Genomic DNA, 15,455 nt, shown 5'->3' with positions numbered 1-15,455 from the left:
GTGTTAATTCCGAGGTCACCCAGGCCTGGCCACCTCCCTCCTGGCTCTCAAACAGCAGCTTGTTCGGGGTGTGGGGGTGTCCCAGGACCCTGGCACCCTGTAGGCAGGTTTCTCTCAGGTGGCCTTGACCTTGACAGAGTGGCTGTGGGTGTCGTTCAAGTTGCCGTGTAGACGTTCAGCAACTGTCACAGGTCCAGTCCCACGGGGTGGGGGGAGGCGGCGGGGGATGTCCCCTCCTTTACCGTGCCCCACGACAGCTCCGGGGGAGTCTCAGGAAGGGGACAGCTGTCTGCAGCGGGTGGCCTTGAGGGCAGGGTCTGGGGGTCCTCCCTGGCACCTCCTGGGTGCCCTGGGCGCCAGGCCCTTGCTGGATGGCGAGAGCAAGACTGAGCTGGTCCCTGCGCTGCTGGAGCCCGCCCTCTCCTAGGTCCCGACACCACATTGGCCTCTTGGTGGCTCGATGTCTGTGAGGCGCCTGTCACCCTTGCCGGGGCCAAGGGAGCGGGGCAGCAGAGAGGACACACAGGCCCAGGGTCCTTACCCGCTCCAGCTTCAGTTTCCTCATCTGGAACCTGGAGGGGACTGGATAAGCACCTCTGGCCCTTCACAACCTCTTGGGGTTCAGCTACCTGGGCCCAACTGAGAGTGGGATGCTCACTTGTCCCCACCCCATCTCCGGGGATGACACCCAGCCCTCCCCCACTTTGCTGTCATGATGCCACGCCTGTCTCTAACTTCCCACCAGACGGTTCCGCACCCTCCCTAGGCCTCCCAGGGGGGTCGGGAGCAGGGTCTGGCCCTTCCTTGTACTGGGGGCCCGCGCTGTCTGGGCAGCCGGAGGGCCGCGCACATGGACACACACCCCCTGGGGCCTGCAGGCTCCAGCCCCAGGCCCATGCAGTGGCCACCTCCAGGCCACATGGGGTCACAGGAGCGATGGGCTGCCGGGCCAGCAGGGCAGCAGAGTGGGGCCACGGGGGCCTCTCCCAAGCCTCCTGGGCCTGTGCCCTCCATCTTGTGCCACGCAGGTCTGGCAGACAACGCCAACGACTTGGAGAAGCGCAGACAGATCTACGGGCAGAACTTCATCCCTCCCAAGCAGCCCAAGACCTTCCTGCAGCTGGTGTGGGAGGCGCTGCAGGACGTGACCCTCATCATCCTGGAGGTGGCCGCCATTGTCTCCCTGGGCCTCTCTTTCTACGCGCCTCCGGGAGAGGAGAGTGAAGGTGAGGGGCTGGCAGGATCTGTGGGTGGGGGAGCTGTGGAACTGGAGAGGAGGGAGGGTCACAGACTGTCCCCCACCCCGGCGGCAGGAAGGCCCTGCCGCGTGAGCGTGACTGCCGTGCCCCCTCTGCCCTTTCCTTCTGCCCTCGGGCACAGCATGCGGGAATGTGTCAGCTGGCGCAGAAGACGAAGGGGAGGCGGAGGCTGGCTGGATTGAAGGCGCCGCCATCCTTCTCTCCGTCATCTGCGTGGTCCTGGTCACGGCCTTCAACGACTGGAGCAAGGAGAAGCAGTTCCGGGGCCTGCAGAGCCGCATCGAGCAGGAGCAGAAGTTCACGGTCATCCGCAATGGGCAGCTCCTCCAAGTCCCTGTGGCCGCGCTGGTCGTGGGGGACATCGCGCAGGTCAAGTATGGTGCGTGTGCTGTCACTGCCCCTCCCGGGGGCCGGTAGGCCAGCCGCTGGTCCAGGAGGTGGGGGCTTTCCTGGGGCCCCCTGGTCAGGCCCTTCTCAACTGGCCACTGAGCTTGGCACGCTGCGGGCACCATTCTATGTTTACCAAAGGCCCCAGCTGGCAGCCCGGAGCACAGGGACCTCTGGAGGCCAGAGGTGGGGGCTGGCAGGAGGCCAAGCACCAGGGTGGGTTTCGGAGGGTGTCAGAGAGCGGGAGCAGGGGCACGTGCAGAGGGCTTCCCCGGGGCCAGGGGTAGGTGTGACCCCCCCAGAAAGGAAGAAGGCCCCACTTCCATAGGGGCCTCCCTGGTCAGGTGTCGGGGCGGGGCTGCCTGAACCTCCTGCACTCTGGCTGCCCTGCTGCCTTAGGGGACCTGCTGCCGGCCGACGGGGTGCTCATTCAGGGCAACGACCTGAAGATCGACGAGAGCTCCCTGACCGGAGAGTCCGACCACGTGCGCAAGTCTGCCGACAAGGACCCCATGCTGCTCTCAGGTGTGGCCCGGCCGCCCACCGGCAGGCGGCAGCCCCACCTCCCTCTGGGACAGCGCAGACTCTCCCTCAACTAGGGCCTCCCGGAATATCCTTCCGGGGCGGGAGTCTGAAGGCCTCTGCCTCTGCAGGGCTGCCTGGAGGCTCGGTGGGAGTGGCTCTTGCCTCAGGGGCATCGTGGTCCCTCCCCATGCTCCCAGGGCCCTGGTATCCTGAACAGGAAGCCCCTAGAGGTGAGGCTGGCTCTCGGTCAGCATTGCACTGTGCTCTTCCACAACCCACACCATCGAGAAGAGCCAGTGGGGGGCGGTGTTCCCTTTCCAGAAGGTTCTTACTTAGCGCAGTCTCATCCCAGGGGCAAAGGCCCTGTGAGAAGGAGTAGAAAGGCCTGTGAGCGCCCCACCCCCGAGCTGGGCCGCAGGGCTGAGCATGCCTCCCACCTGATGGGGCAACCTCCTCTACCTCGGTCTTTGTATTGCTGTGCCAGGCACTCATGTCATGGAGGGTTCCGGAAGAATGGTGGTGACGGCCGTTGGTGTGAACTCCCAGACAGGCATCATCTTTACTTTGCTTGGAGCCGGCGGAGAGGAGGAGGAGAAGAAGGAGAAGAAAGGTAACAGGCCAAGCCCTTGCTTCCTGGCAGGGCCCAGATGGCCCTCGGCGCTGGGGGAACAGTGCTAAGGGGGTGGGAGGTCATACCCTCTCTTCGTCCTTTTCGGGAAGTCTTTCTCCAGGGTCTCTGACCTGGAGCTGGCAGGTCAGGAGACCCTCCAGTTGTGGTTAACAATACCATCCCTCGGCTGGCCTAGGCCTGCAGGCTTGCTGATGTATGTGTCACCAAGGTGCACAGAGCGCCTGGCCTGGGCAAGAGACAGGCTCAGAGAGGGGCTGGTCGCCCCAGCTTGGGATGCTGCTGGTGGTGCCTCATGCCCACCTATGGGGGTGTTCAACCCCATGGTGAGGTCATGAGGAGATGTGGGTCGTGAAGCCAGAGACGGAGGGCTCTGGAGAACGAGGGCCCCAACTCCACAAGGGCCGTCCAGGTGAGAGGAAGCTGAGTGACATGGCGGCCGTTATCCCAAGGGAGGCAGTGCCAAGGGGCCTTCTGAGACCCTGGCTCTGCAGCCATGCTGGCCTCCCTGGCACCCTGCCGCCCTCTGCTTCCTAATGCCAGCCCCAAGCCTGAGCATGTCCTTTCCACTCAGCAACGCAAGCTTCCAAAAATGCAGGGCTACCCCCAGTGTCCCCCCTGCCATGCCCCCTTTCAGTTTATGACGCTGCTCATGACTCACCGTTGTTTGACCTGGCTTTGTCCTCAGACCTTTCCTGCAGCCAAACCAGGTGGGAAGTGGCTTTGTCTAGAGTGCACCTCACCTCAGAGGATCCACCTGGGCCCAGCTGGAAGTGTCTGTGGGGAGAACATATGGGGTAGCCTGCCCCCCAGCCCTGAGCTAACACAGTGCTAGGCAGGGGACCAGGGGGTACCAGTCACCAGCCTCATGTCTGTCAGTCAAGGCCACTGGGATGGGTCAGCCTGGCTCCAGAACACAGGGGCAGGTCAGTGAAGAAGGCTGTGCTAGTGTCCCATGTGCAGGGCCACTGCCTGATGCGAGCCTCTGCTGCCCAGAAGCCTGCTCAGGCCCTGTCTCCAGCCTGGTCCCAGCCTCCCTGCATGGCCACCCTCTGCTCCTGCCGCCAAGCCCAGGCTGTCCACAGTGAGCACGCTGGGCCCACAGGTGGGCAAGTGGGAGGCTGGGCAGGGACCTTAGGCCTCTCACCCCAGTGGCCCAACTCACCTGGCCTGGCGACCCCTCCCCTAGTGATAGCCCAGTGGCTGGGTGGCAGGGGGTCCCTCACATCGGTGCCTTGCTGCCCAGGATTCCGGGCACTGTTCAGTCCCTTACATCTCACTGTCCTTCCTGACTCGGCCCTCGTCATCCTTAACAAAACTTGCCACCTCACGTTCCAGTCCCAGGCCCTGCTTTACTCCAGCACCCCCCACGTTGTGCTACTAAACGTAGGGAACACTTCCACCAGTCAACTTCCTGGAGGAAAAAACCCGAAGGAGGCCCTGGTGGGGAGCAGCGCTCTCACAGAACCGCCTTCTCCTCGGCACAAAGCCAGCACCTCCCTGTTGCCTCCCCCTTGCCCTGCTCACTGCCCTCCCTGCCCCCCTCCTGGTCTTTGCCTTTGCCTTTTGCCTTTGGCCATGTCATGATTCTTTTGGGGGTGCCCTCTTTCCCTTTCCTCTTCTGTGGCCTCCCCTGGGCCTCCTGCCCCTCAGGGCTATCCTCTGAGCTTCCTGCAACGTCCCTTCCTGGCGCTGAATTGCCAGCATATTTCTATGGGTTCCTCTACCCCCAGACTCTCCTTCACTTCTGAACCCCACCCCACACCCCCACAGAATCCCTGGGCAGAGAGGGCCAGACCTGCACCTTTCCCCACCCCAGAGGGGACCTCTCCCTGCTCCCTGCTCCCTGGGGCCCCCACATGCAACCCTGCTACTTGGGAGCCGCCTGGCACACTCTGTTCATGGACCCCTGGCAACCTGAACTATGGGTGAGGGCTGACAGACCAGTGCACGGCCCTTCCTGCTGCGGATGGCGCGTCTGTGGACCAGAGCAGGGCAGGTACGGCCTGAGGAAATCACCTCAATTAGCTGGCCCGCCTGCGCCCTATGGCAGCAAAGCAGGAAGAGCCAGGGTGTGCTCCCCGCCACCGTCCCTGTGCCTGTTGAGACCCTGGGCCTGCCAGACAGGCCTGGGCCTCCCAGAGTTGCCTTCCTTCCTGGCTTTGGAGACCAGAAGAGGGACAGCGCTGTTTACCTTGACCTTGGGAAGGCAGCCCTTCCAGAAACCTCTCACGTGGCCCAGGCTCTGCCCAGGGCTGGCTTTAGGCTTCACGGGAGGGCTGAGGTCAAGGCCCAGCGGAGCGCCGGCTGGGAGTCTCACTCAGGAAACCCAGAGTGTGCTGGTGGCCTGGCTTGCAGGGAGGTGGTGGAGTGTGTGTGGGAGCCTGGGGAGCCTGGGGCACGGAGAAGGCCCCTCCCCCTGTGGTGGCCACACTGCGCGCTGAGCTCCCCCCCCCCCCCCCCGCTGTCCTATGTGTGCGCGTGCCAGGGCCATGTGGACGTTCTCAAGTCTTGGTGTCTGTCGCTCCTCTTCCATTGTAGGCAAGCAGCAGGACGGGGCGATGGAGAGTAGCCAGACCAAAGGTAATGGGGTGCTCAGAGCTCCGGGTGCGGGTGGGGTTGGGGGAGGACGGGCCGCCACTGGGCAGGCTCAGTGCCCAGAGGTCAGGTGAGTAGGACAGCGGAAGCCCAGAGACGGCGACCCTCCAGGTCTAACCCAGCTTGGGCCTTTCCCAGACCGGCTGCCCTCTTCTGTGCCTTTGAGTTGGCAGAAGACCAGGCCCCCCTCAGCCTGAAAGCCTGCAGGGTAGGGTTGTGCCAGCCGGAGGGCCGGGCAGCAGGACCCAGGAAGCAGGAGAAGCAGCTGATGGCAGCCCAAGCAGGAGAGTCAGGTCAGGCCAAGTCCACTGTGGCCTTGCACAGGCAGAAAGGGCTGGCAGTGGTCAGCCCTAGCCCCTGGGGGCCCAAAGGCAGCTAAAGCCCACAGGATAGGTCACCGTCCAGAAAACTGAGCTCAGGAGCTGGGGGCTGTGCGTCACACCAGCAAACGGAGTTGGGAGGCCCCTGGGTTTGGGAGACCACTGGGGCCAAGGAGACAGCCCCATGGCCAGGTCTCCCAGCTGGGGCAGGGAGTGGCAGTTGTGGGCATGGCGCAGGAGTGCCCAGCTGGGCCCGGCCTCTTGTGTGGCTGTGTCGGTGAGTGGTGCTGGGCCGTGGTGGGGAGAAGGGAGTGGTGGGCAGACTGGAGGAGACAGGCAGTGTTGAGACAGGGCAGTGCTGAGGCTGGGGCGCCAGAGCTGGTGCCAGGAGCACCAAGAGCCCCCTTGGGTGGGGACAAGGGTGGCAAGGGAACGGCGGAGTCACTAGTCTGGGCACCACTCTGGGTGGTGACTGACGGGATGGCGTGGACCAGTCCGGTTGCAGACCCCAGCAGACTGTGGGGCTTGTGAGGCGGCAAAGGTAAAGGAGGCAGGTGTAGGACATGGCACCGCCATGGCAGGGCGCACAGGAACACAGGGCCCGCCTGGGGGGCAGAGGGGCCGGAAGTGGTAGAGAAAGGTGTGGGCTGACCCGCTGTGGCTGGAGTGGCTGAGGAGCGCAAGCGGGGAGAGAGGGGGCTGCCTGAGTGGGGAGCGAGGTGGAGAGAGGCATGGGGAAGTAGCTGGACAACAGTGGGCCAATGAATCAGCTCTGGGCTCTGGAATGTTCCTTGGGCCACAAGCCTCTGCTGTCAGGTATTGAGGTTTGGGGCGTTCCAGGACCAGCCACCCTGTCTGTGTGCCCAAGACACACCCTGTCTGTGTGTCACTTGTGCGTCCGTCTGTCCTTTCCCCAATGAGGCCCTGAGAGAACTGTCTGTGTCCCACCCAGCACAAGGCCGGCCCTTGGGAGGGCGGGACTGACCAGAGAGGAGGGAGGCAAGAGAGCAGAGAAGGCCCCTGAACCCGTCTCCTCTCTGTGGCATTGCCTGTCTCTCCCTGGTAGCTGGTACCCCAGCTGGCACACAGCCCTGACCTGGGTTTTGGGGTTCCTCTGTGTGCAGCTAAGAAGCAGGATGGGGCAGTTGCCATGGAAATGCAGCCCCTGAAGAGTGCGGAGGGTGGAGAGACGGAGGAGCGGGAGAAGAAGAAAGCCAGCGCGCCCAAGAAGGAGAAGTCGGTGCTGCAGGGCAAGCTCACCAAGCTGGCCGTGCAGATCGGGAAGGCAGGTGAGGCGGCCGCGGCGCGGGGAGCACAGGGGGTTGGGGTGTGGGCAGTGAGTGGCCGGCGGTACTGGCGAGGTGGCAGGGGACAAGCCGAGGGTGGTGATGGCCATCAGGACCTGGCTCAGCCCCCTCTGGTGAGCAAGGACCGCAACCCCCTGCTGAAAGCGCTGTCTGCGACGGTCTTACCTCGCTTTCCCTCTTGTTCTCTCTCTGCCTCGCCCCTTTCACCACCTCTTTCTGCCCCTGCCCTGTGCGGCCTCCATGGCGCCTGGTGGCTGGGCAGGGCTGGTGATGTCCGCCATCACTGTCATCATCCTGGTCCTTTACTTCGTGATCGAGACCTTCGTCGTTGATGGCCGGGTGTGGCTGGCCGAGTGCACGCCCGTCTACGTGCAGTACTTCGTGAAGTTCTTCATCATCGGGGTCACGGTGCTGGTCGTGGCTGTCCCCGAGGGCCTGCCCCTGGCTGTCACCATCTCCTTAGCCTATTCAGTCAAGGTAATGATGACAGTCCCGCAGGGATGACAATCCCTTGGCACTAGGGTGCACACCCAGTTCCGGGTGAGCTCACCGTGAGGACGGAAGAGGCTGGGGTCGCTCAGGAAGAGCGGAGGCTGAGCAGGGATTCAGAGGGCAGCTCTGCTGGTCTGTCTGCACTGAGGGCCCCACCAGTTTCCGGCAGCAGATGCTGGAAAGCAGATGGCAGCGGTGGGCCGGACCTGAGGCTTGGCCTCTGCGGGGTGAGGGTGGGGACAGAATGGTGCAGGTGCAACTGACCACGGAGGGGATCAGGAGAGAGCCAAAGACACCAGGAGACGGGGCTTTGGGGGTAGGGAGGGAGCTTCGGAGTCAGCAAGTAACAAAAGAGGGAGCAACTGTGGGCAGGGGAGATGCCTGGGGTGAGTGTGTGCTCAGCCTGTCTGGTGAGAGGCCTACAGGCTCTGCTGTCAGCCCGGTCAGGATCGAGGCCCCTCTGAGCTGTCAGCACCCCCCGGAGAGCTGCTCGGGCTGCCCCCGCCCCTGCGAGCCAACCCCGGGACAGCTGGCTCCCCAAGCCCCGTCTGCCCATCCAGAAAATGATGAAGGACAACAACCTGGTGCGCCACCTGGACGCCTGCGAGACCATGGGCAATGCCACGGCCATCTGCTCGGACAAGACGGGGACGCTGACCACCAACCGCATGACCGTGGTCCAGTCGTACCTCGGGGACACCCACTACAAAGAGATTCCCGCCCCCAGCGCCCTGACCCCCAAGATCCTTGACCTCCTGGTCCATGCCATCTCCATCAACAGTGCCTACACCACCAAAATACTAGTGAGCCAGCCGGCGCCGGTGGGGGGCAGGCCCCAGGGAGGGCACGAGGGAGTGCAGCGGGCCTCTCGGGAATTTTCGGGCAGAACTATGATGCATTCTGGGCTGCCAGTCACCCCGGCCTCAGCGCAGCTGTCCTGTGCCAAGCCCCTTCTGAGCCCAGTGAAGGGTTCGAAACCTGGCAGCTGTCTAGTCAGCAGGGTGTCTGCTCCCTGCCACCCACACCCTAAAGACTCAGGAGCAGAGGCCAGGCTAGAGTGCGGGGGCCGTGTGGGTGGAGGGGGCCCGGGGCCAGGCTGCTTCTCTCACCCGCAGCCTCCAGAGAAGGAAGGCGGGCTCCCGCGCCAAGTGGGCAACAAGACGGAGTGCGCGCTGCTGGGCTTCGTGCTGGACCTGAAGCGGGACTTCCAGCCGGTGCGGGAGCAGGTGCCCGAGGACAGGCTGCACAAGGTGTACACCTTCAACTCGGTGCGCAAGTCCATGAGCACGGTCATCCGCACGGACGGCGGCTTCCGCCTCTTCAGCAAGGGCGCCTCGGAGATCCTGCTGAAAAAGTGAGCGGCGCGGGCAGGCAGGCCAGCAGGCCACAGGCCGGCGGGCAGGCGGGCTGGTGAGCGGGCCTCGACACTGCTTGTGCGCCCGAGGGCGGAGGTGAGCCCTTGCGAGCACTTTGTGGCAGGCAGTTCGGGGGAGCCTTGAGTGCACGCAGTGGGGCACTCCAGCCCCCGGCCTGTTCCAGAACTCGACTGTCAGCCCGCAAAGAATGCCCGTCCAGCGCGCTGCTCTCTGAGCTCCGCCTTGGCCTCTTGCGCAGCCCGCAGCCCGCACGACACCTGCGGCTCCTTTCACTGGGCTGTGTCGCACGCCCCGCTGGGGGCAGAGCCGGGCTCCCTTCCCTTCAGGGCCGAGCACAGCCCAGCGCCTGGGGGGACGCCCCTGTCTCCCGAGCTGGCAGAAGCCTGGTGTGCCCATGTCATCTGTCGCTGACCTTCCCATTCTCTTGGGGGGTCTTCCTGGGGAGGGGGGTGGCCAGGTCCCCTGGGAAGTCCGTGTTGATCCTTTCAAGAAATTGTCAGACCGTTTTCCTGGGGTGCAGTCCATGTCACCCCCACTCTCCAGGAGGGCCCTGGCTTCTTGTCCTCAGCGATACGCAGCGCAAGGCGGGGCTCGGGGTGCCCGTGATTCGCATGGTCTGATGCCGCCTGCACCCCTCCTTCAAGTCCTTCACCATCTCCGCGCTAACCTACTTGTCCTGTGCCATCTGCGCGTGTGTCTCTTCACTCTCCTCATCAATATTTTTCACCCTTGCCTTGTTTCTTCTGTTGCTGGGAGATGTCACGGTCCATTTGACCATGGTGAAGGCCGCAGCCACGTCAACAGACCCAAGGCCACTGATCTGCCACTTCAAGTGGCTGAACAAGAGGGCGTGGGGGGACAAGTCTCTCACAGAAACCGTTAGGAAAGGCGGGGAGCAGGCCGCTTTACCTGCTGTCCCAGGCCCCCAGGCCCCCAGGCCGTGTGGGCTCAGTTGCAGCCCCCATGGGCGGCAGTCGGAGGCCAGCTGGCCCAGAGCCGCCTGCCAAGCCACCACCTGACTACCTCGAACCCGGTCGCAGCCAACCTGCACCTCCAGGACCCAGTCCTCTCAGGACATCCAGGGCCTCCTCTGCCCCCAATGCGCCCCCACCTGGCCGTCCTCTGGCCTCTGCACATGGCTGCCCCATCAGAATGCTCTCCCCCAAACTCCACTGCCTCACCCACACAGCCATGTGGCAGCTGGACTTGGAGCCCCCCTCTTTCTGGGTGTCTTCCCAGGCAGGTACCATGGGCGGAAGCCCAATTTCTGAAGCTGGGGTCTGGACCCCATCGCCATATCTGCCCTTTGCTGGTTGTACAAGCAGGGGCGAGTGTCTCTACCACCCCAAGCCTCGGTGTCCCCTGTAAGCAGAAGAAGCAGGAGTGGGGACCTGCTGGCAATAGGTGAGGCCACACGAAGCCAGGGTCCAGGCAGCTTCTGCAATGTTCATTCCCATCCCCCCATCCTGGCTTCCACAGCTTCTCCTTCCTCCCTTCCTCACGGGGCCCTTAGTCTCTTCTGCACCAGAGTCCTGCCAGGCCCTCCCACCCAGCCCCCTGAGAAGCTTCCAGGGCCAATAGGTGTCGTGCAAGCTCAGACTGTGGTTGCTGTCTTGTCATTTCCCTACCCTGGTCACAACTGATTGACCCTGGCGTTTGCTTTTTGCTGCTCCGTAACCCCAAAGCCCAATGGGGCAAGAGTGATGGACCTCAACTCCCACTGAGTCTGCATGCAGCTGCGGTAAGCGCTGTGTCTGCCCTGGCTCCTCCAGGCAACACAGGGAGCCCGAGCGCTCCTAACCCACACGGGCCCAGCATTCCAGGTCCTGGGGCTGCTGGGACGAGGCCCTGTGGACCCAAGGCCTCAGCGCTACACGGATCTGCTTCTCCCAGTGCTGGAGGCCAGAAGTACCAACTTGGGGTGTGGCCAGGACCTGGCTTGCTCTGCAGCCTCTAGGGGGAGCCCTCCATGTCTCTCCAGCAGCCTAGGTGCTCCCGAGCTTGTAGACATGCCACACGGGCACGTCTCTGCTGCACGTCCCGTGGCTCTCTCCCTGCACCTGTGTGTCCTCGTCTGTCTTCGTAGGACCCCGGCCGTTGCGGTGGGACCTACCCCCATCCAGTGTGGCCGCATCTAACATTTGCCATGACCTTATTTCTAAATGAGGTCACATTCCGGGGCTCTGGGGAGAACATGCCTTGTGGGGGAGGCCCCACACCAGCCCAGCTCCTTCCTCATGCAGAACCCCCTCTGCTGTTGGATGGGGCCTCCGCCGAGGCGGGTCCTCTTTTCCGCCCGCCCAGGTGCACCAACATCTTAAACAGCAACGGCGAGCTCCGTGGCTTCCGCCCTCGGGACAGGGACGACATGGTGAAGAAGGTCATTGAGCCCATGGCCTGCGACGGGCTGCGCACCATCTGCATCGCCTACCGGGACTTCCCGGCCGCGCAGGAGCCCGACTGGGACAACGAGAATGAGGTCGTGGGCGACCTCACCTGCATCGCCGTCGTGGGCATCGAGGATCCCGTGCGGCCGGAGGTAGCCGCCCTTTCTCCGCACGCGGCCTGGCTGCCGGGGCGGGCGGGGGCAGCCCCGCGGCAGGGCCTTGGACAGAATCACCAGGAGAGCGTCGCCCCTGTGTCCCGCCTTCCCAGCCCGCACACACCTCCTGCCAGAGTGGTGGGGCGCGGGGAAGCGCGGGAAGGGGGACCCACCCAGTCCTCGGGGCCATGACCACCACGCCCTGCCTCAGACCCTCCTGGCGCACCTGACCGCCTTGCCCTCTCATGTTGCACCCGCCAGACAAAGATGTGGGCCTGGGCTGTCCCCCAGGAGGTCCCAGAGGCCAGGTCCTCGGCCTCCTCCCCACTCAGGCTCGTCGTGACCACTTGGTGGCGGCAGAGCAGTGGCGCCCAGGTGCTCCAGGGACGGGAGAGCTTGTGTGCACAGGGGAGTGTGGCCCTACAGTTCATTAACAGCACCCCGTGACCCCCAAAGAGCAAAAAATGCCATGAGGCTGGGAGCAAGGAGGTGCACCCCGGGGGCGTGGCATGCAAACTCCTTTCCAGGGTCCCAGCCTTCTGGGCAGGGGTCATGGCCCCGCTCTCAGCCTGAAGCGGGGGCCCTCGAGCTGGGTCCCCGCCCCTCTTCTCACACCCGCTCTCCCTGACTGAGACCACGGCCACCCCCCGCAGCCCCAGGGACCACGGGCGCACCAGAGAGCCCGGTTCCGCCCCACCCGCACCCGACCTGGCCCGCGCCCCTGGGGCCTCCCACTGCCGCGCCCGGCCCCCAGCGCCCCTCCTGTCGCAGGCTCCCAGGCGTGGCCGCGGGGACAGGACACCGGGTGTGCTCACGAGGGTGCCCGCGGGGCTCAGTCCCATCCCCAGGGCTTTGGTCTCAGCCCATCGGGGCTCGCTGGGAGCCACAGGGGGTGGGGGGGTGGCGCTGGAAGCATGGACAGGGCAGGGGGCCAGTTGCCCCAGACTGCACCCCTTGCTGGGGTCCCAGGCCTGACCTCACTCCAAGCCCAGAGCTCTGAGCCTCCTCTGTGCTCCCAACCCCCAGGCGCCATCTCCCCATTCTTTGGGGACCTGTCCTGCCACCCCTGGGCAGGCTGCCACTGCCTTGCCGGCCTTGACCCTGCAGCGTCTTGGGCACGCAGTGCGAAGCTGACCTCTCCTCCCTCTCTCCGGAACCTCGGGTAGTATTTGAAAGCAGAAGGCGCTACCTAAGCAGAGCGAGGTTCCGCTCTTCTCACAAGGAGTGAGGAAAGCTGGTCATGTAAACCTACAGCTCAAAGAAGAAGATTCTTTCCTGAGGAAAGAGTCGTAGGTTTATATCGTAAAAAAAAAAAGGGGGGGAGGGGTGAGGAGGGAAGAGCCTCCTTTTTTGACAAGTGAGAGAAGAGCCTAGAGCTTGGCCACAGCTGCTGAGTGCCAGGAACCCGCCCTAAGTCAACGGCCCCCTAAGCCAGGGGCCGAAGGGACAAGCTCACCAACAGCCACCGCCACCCAGCCCGGCAAGCGGGCCGAGGCCTGGTCTGCCGCCAGAAAACAGGGTGACAGAACGAGGCGATTCCCACAGCCACCTTCTCAGCATCAGCTTCCAGGTGGCTTCTCCCACCATTGCTCCTGGTATCAGGGCCTGGGTCTGGGTCATCATCAGTCCCCGTCCCTGCTCCCCAAGGCGCGGCACAGGGAAAGGGAGGTGCTGGCGGTGGCAGCGCAACTGGCCTTTCTCCCTCTGGCTTTGCTGAAACCCAGGGGGCCTGCAGATCTGGGTGCAGCATGGGCCTCTGCTCTCCCCCAGGTCCCCGAAGCGATCCGCAAGTGCCAGCGTGCTGGCATCACTGTCCGCATGGTGACCGGGGACAACATCAACACGGCCCGGGCCATCGCAGCCAAGTGTGGCATCATCCAGCCCGGGGAGGACTTCCTGTGCTTGGAGGGGAAGGAGTTCAACCGGCGGATCCGAAATGAGAAGGGCGAGGTACGGCCCCGCCCGCTGCCCTGCCGCCCCGGCTTCCCGGCGAGGCCTCTGGCTTGTGGCCTGTCTGGGCCCGGCTCTGCAGCAACGTGTGCTTCCCTCCCAGATAGAGCAGGAGCGCCTGGATAAGGTGTGGCCCAAGCTGAGGGTGCTTGCCCGATCATCTCCCACTGACAAGCACACTCTGGTCAAAGGTAATTAAGCTTGCTCGCCTCTGCCCCACCTTTTGGCAAGGTGGCAAGACGTGGGTTGCCCCTGCGTAGTGTCTACCCCCAGATACCCAAAGCGAAGCTCACAACAGGGCCCTGCAGCCTGCCCAGGACTCGGCTCCTCGCTGTAGACGTCTTGCCATTAGACACTTGCTTCTTCCTGGACCTCAGTTTTCTCATGGGGCGTGTGGGCAGAGACACCCTTGAGAGGCTGGCATACCAGAGCTGTCCCCGCCTCTTCTCTGGGCTAATAATACAAACGGAGGATCCAGTGGAGGCTGCTCTCTTGTCATGACAAGGGGGAAACTGAGGCCCAGAAGAAGAGACATTTACCCAATCACGCACTCAGACCCTGGGCAGGGGAGGGAGACAGGTGCCTCAGGGGATGTGCTTCCAAAGGGTGGCCAGAGCCCACGCCCCTCCAGCCCCCCGGCCGGGCCACGCAGGTGACGTGGGCTCTGCTCTGCGCAGGCATCATCGACAGCACCACGGGCGAGCAGCGGCAGGTGGTGGCTGTGACCGGGGATGGCACCAATGACGGGCCAGCCCTCAAGAAGGCCGACGTGGGCTTCGCCATGGTACGGGCGGCAGGTGTCGTGCACTAGAGGGCGCAGCCAGCTCGGAGGCTGCACAGGCTGTGCAGGCTCCCCAAGTCGGGGCCTTGGTGTTTAGACAGCTGTGGCATGAGGCTAAGTGACGTGACAGTGAGGCCCGGCTGCAGTGCCAAGGGCTGGCAGAATGGGCTCATCGGCGTGTGGCCACCTCGCCAGGGAAGCAGGCCCCACCCCCGGCAGGCTGAGCAGTGTCACCAAGTCGTCTTTGCCTCTGTGCTTCTGTCCTGCTGCTACTGAAACCCTGACCCAGCTGAGCAGAGCGGTCTGCTGGGCACTGTCCAGGGACTCTTGAGCCCTGTGCCCTCGCACTACAACCTTCTACAGGGGGCCGTGCTTGGCCAGCCTCCCCACCTACCAGAAGGTGTGCCCTGCACTGCACTGGTTTGGTGGCAGACTGCAGAGCTGTACTCCAGCCCTCCCTGGAACCCAGAACCCCCAAAGGGGACCAAGCCCAAGCTCAGGGCGTGCAGAGAACTGAGCTGACTGCACTGGCCAGCGGCTCACATGCCCAGCCTCGGGCAGCAGAGAGACTGTGCGGCCTTGTGCGCCCACTGCCATCCCTGTGCTAGGGGCTGTGAGCAGCAAAGATGCAGCCCTTCCAGTGTGGGCGAGGGGCACAGGGGCCCCTTCATAGCTGCCCTCGCAGGCTAGGATGGGACAGACAGAAGGCTGGCTGGCGCTGTGTGGCACAAGCGGGGGAGCCTCTAGTTCATGAGCAAAGCCCAGCCCCATCCCTCCCAGGAGGCAACTTGCTACTGAGAGCTATTTCCTGTGGGGGAGCAGGGGTGTGTGTGGGGGGGGGGCGGGCTTTGGAAAGGAACCGACCCAGGTGAGCTAGGTGTCAAGGGAGACTGGGGCAGGAGCCCCATGGACACTGAGTGTGTCCTCCAGGGCATCGCAGGGACCGACGTGGCCAAGGAAGCTTCCGACATCATCCTGACCGATGACAACTTCACCAGCATCGTCAAGGCCGTGATGTGGGGCCGCAACGTCTATGACAGCATCTCCAAGTTCCTGCAGTTCCAGCTGACGGTCAACGTGGTGGCCGTGATCGTGGCCTTCACGGGTGCCTGCATCACTCAGGTGGGCACTGGAGACCACCTCGCCCCAGACCCTCTGGGCCCTCCCTCCCATGATGCAGGGGCCAGCTGGAAGTAGTGGTTTCCCAGCCTGGACCCCAAAGTGAGAGCAAGGCGGCTGGGCCAGCCTCCCACGGCGACAGGCTGAGGTCCACAGAGCCGTTTGCTTTGC

General features: G+C 64.0%; 1 protein-coding gene across 2 annotated transcripts in view; it reads left to right on the top strand.

Moving 5' to 3' along the window:
* ATP2B3 (ATPase plasma membrane Ca2+ transporting 3) overlaps positions 1–15,455 on the top strand; it is a 54,757-nt gene that overhangs the window by 20,350 nt on the left and 18,952 nt on the right. For both annotated transcript variants that reach the window (XM_037511789.2, XM_037511786.2), the window contains exons 3-16: positions 1,029–1,226; positions 1,381–1,638; positions 2,046–2,171; positions 2,656–2,781; positions 5,341–5,382; positions 6,842–7,006; positions 7,287–7,501; positions 8,077–8,319; positions 8,632–8,870; positions 11,197–11,431; positions 13,205–13,384; positions 13,488–13,575; positions 14,062–14,168; positions 15,096–15,287. In XM_037511789.2, coding sequence (XP_037367686.1) covers positions 1,029–1,226; positions 1,381–1,638; positions 2,046–2,171; positions 2,656–2,781; positions 5,341–5,382; positions 6,842–7,006; positions 7,287–7,501; positions 8,077–8,319; positions 8,632–8,870; positions 11,197–11,431; positions 13,205–13,384; positions 13,488–13,575; positions 14,062–14,168; positions 15,096–15,287 — 2,414 coding nt within the window. The remainder of the gene's footprint in view (positions 1–1,028; positions 1,227–1,380; positions 1,639–2,045; positions 2,172–2,655; positions 2,782–5,340; positions 5,383–6,841; positions 7,007–7,286; positions 7,502–8,076; positions 8,320–8,631; positions 8,871–11,196; positions 11,432–13,204; positions 13,385–13,487; positions 13,576–14,061; positions 14,169–15,095; positions 15,288–15,455) is intronic.

The sequence above is a fragment of the Talpa occidentalis genome, unplaced genomic scaffold (genome assembly GCF_014898055.3).
Source record: "Talpa occidentalis isolate TD23 unplaced genomic scaffold, MPIMG_talOcc4v2.1 talOcc4.15, whole genome shotgun sequence".
Classification (NCBI taxonomy): Eukaryota; Metazoa; Chordata; class Mammalia; order Eulipotyphla; family Talpidae; genus Talpa; species Talpa occidentalis.
The sequence above is the reverse complement of the archived record's forward strand: the minus strand, read 5'-3'. Positions and strand labels throughout refer to the sequence as shown.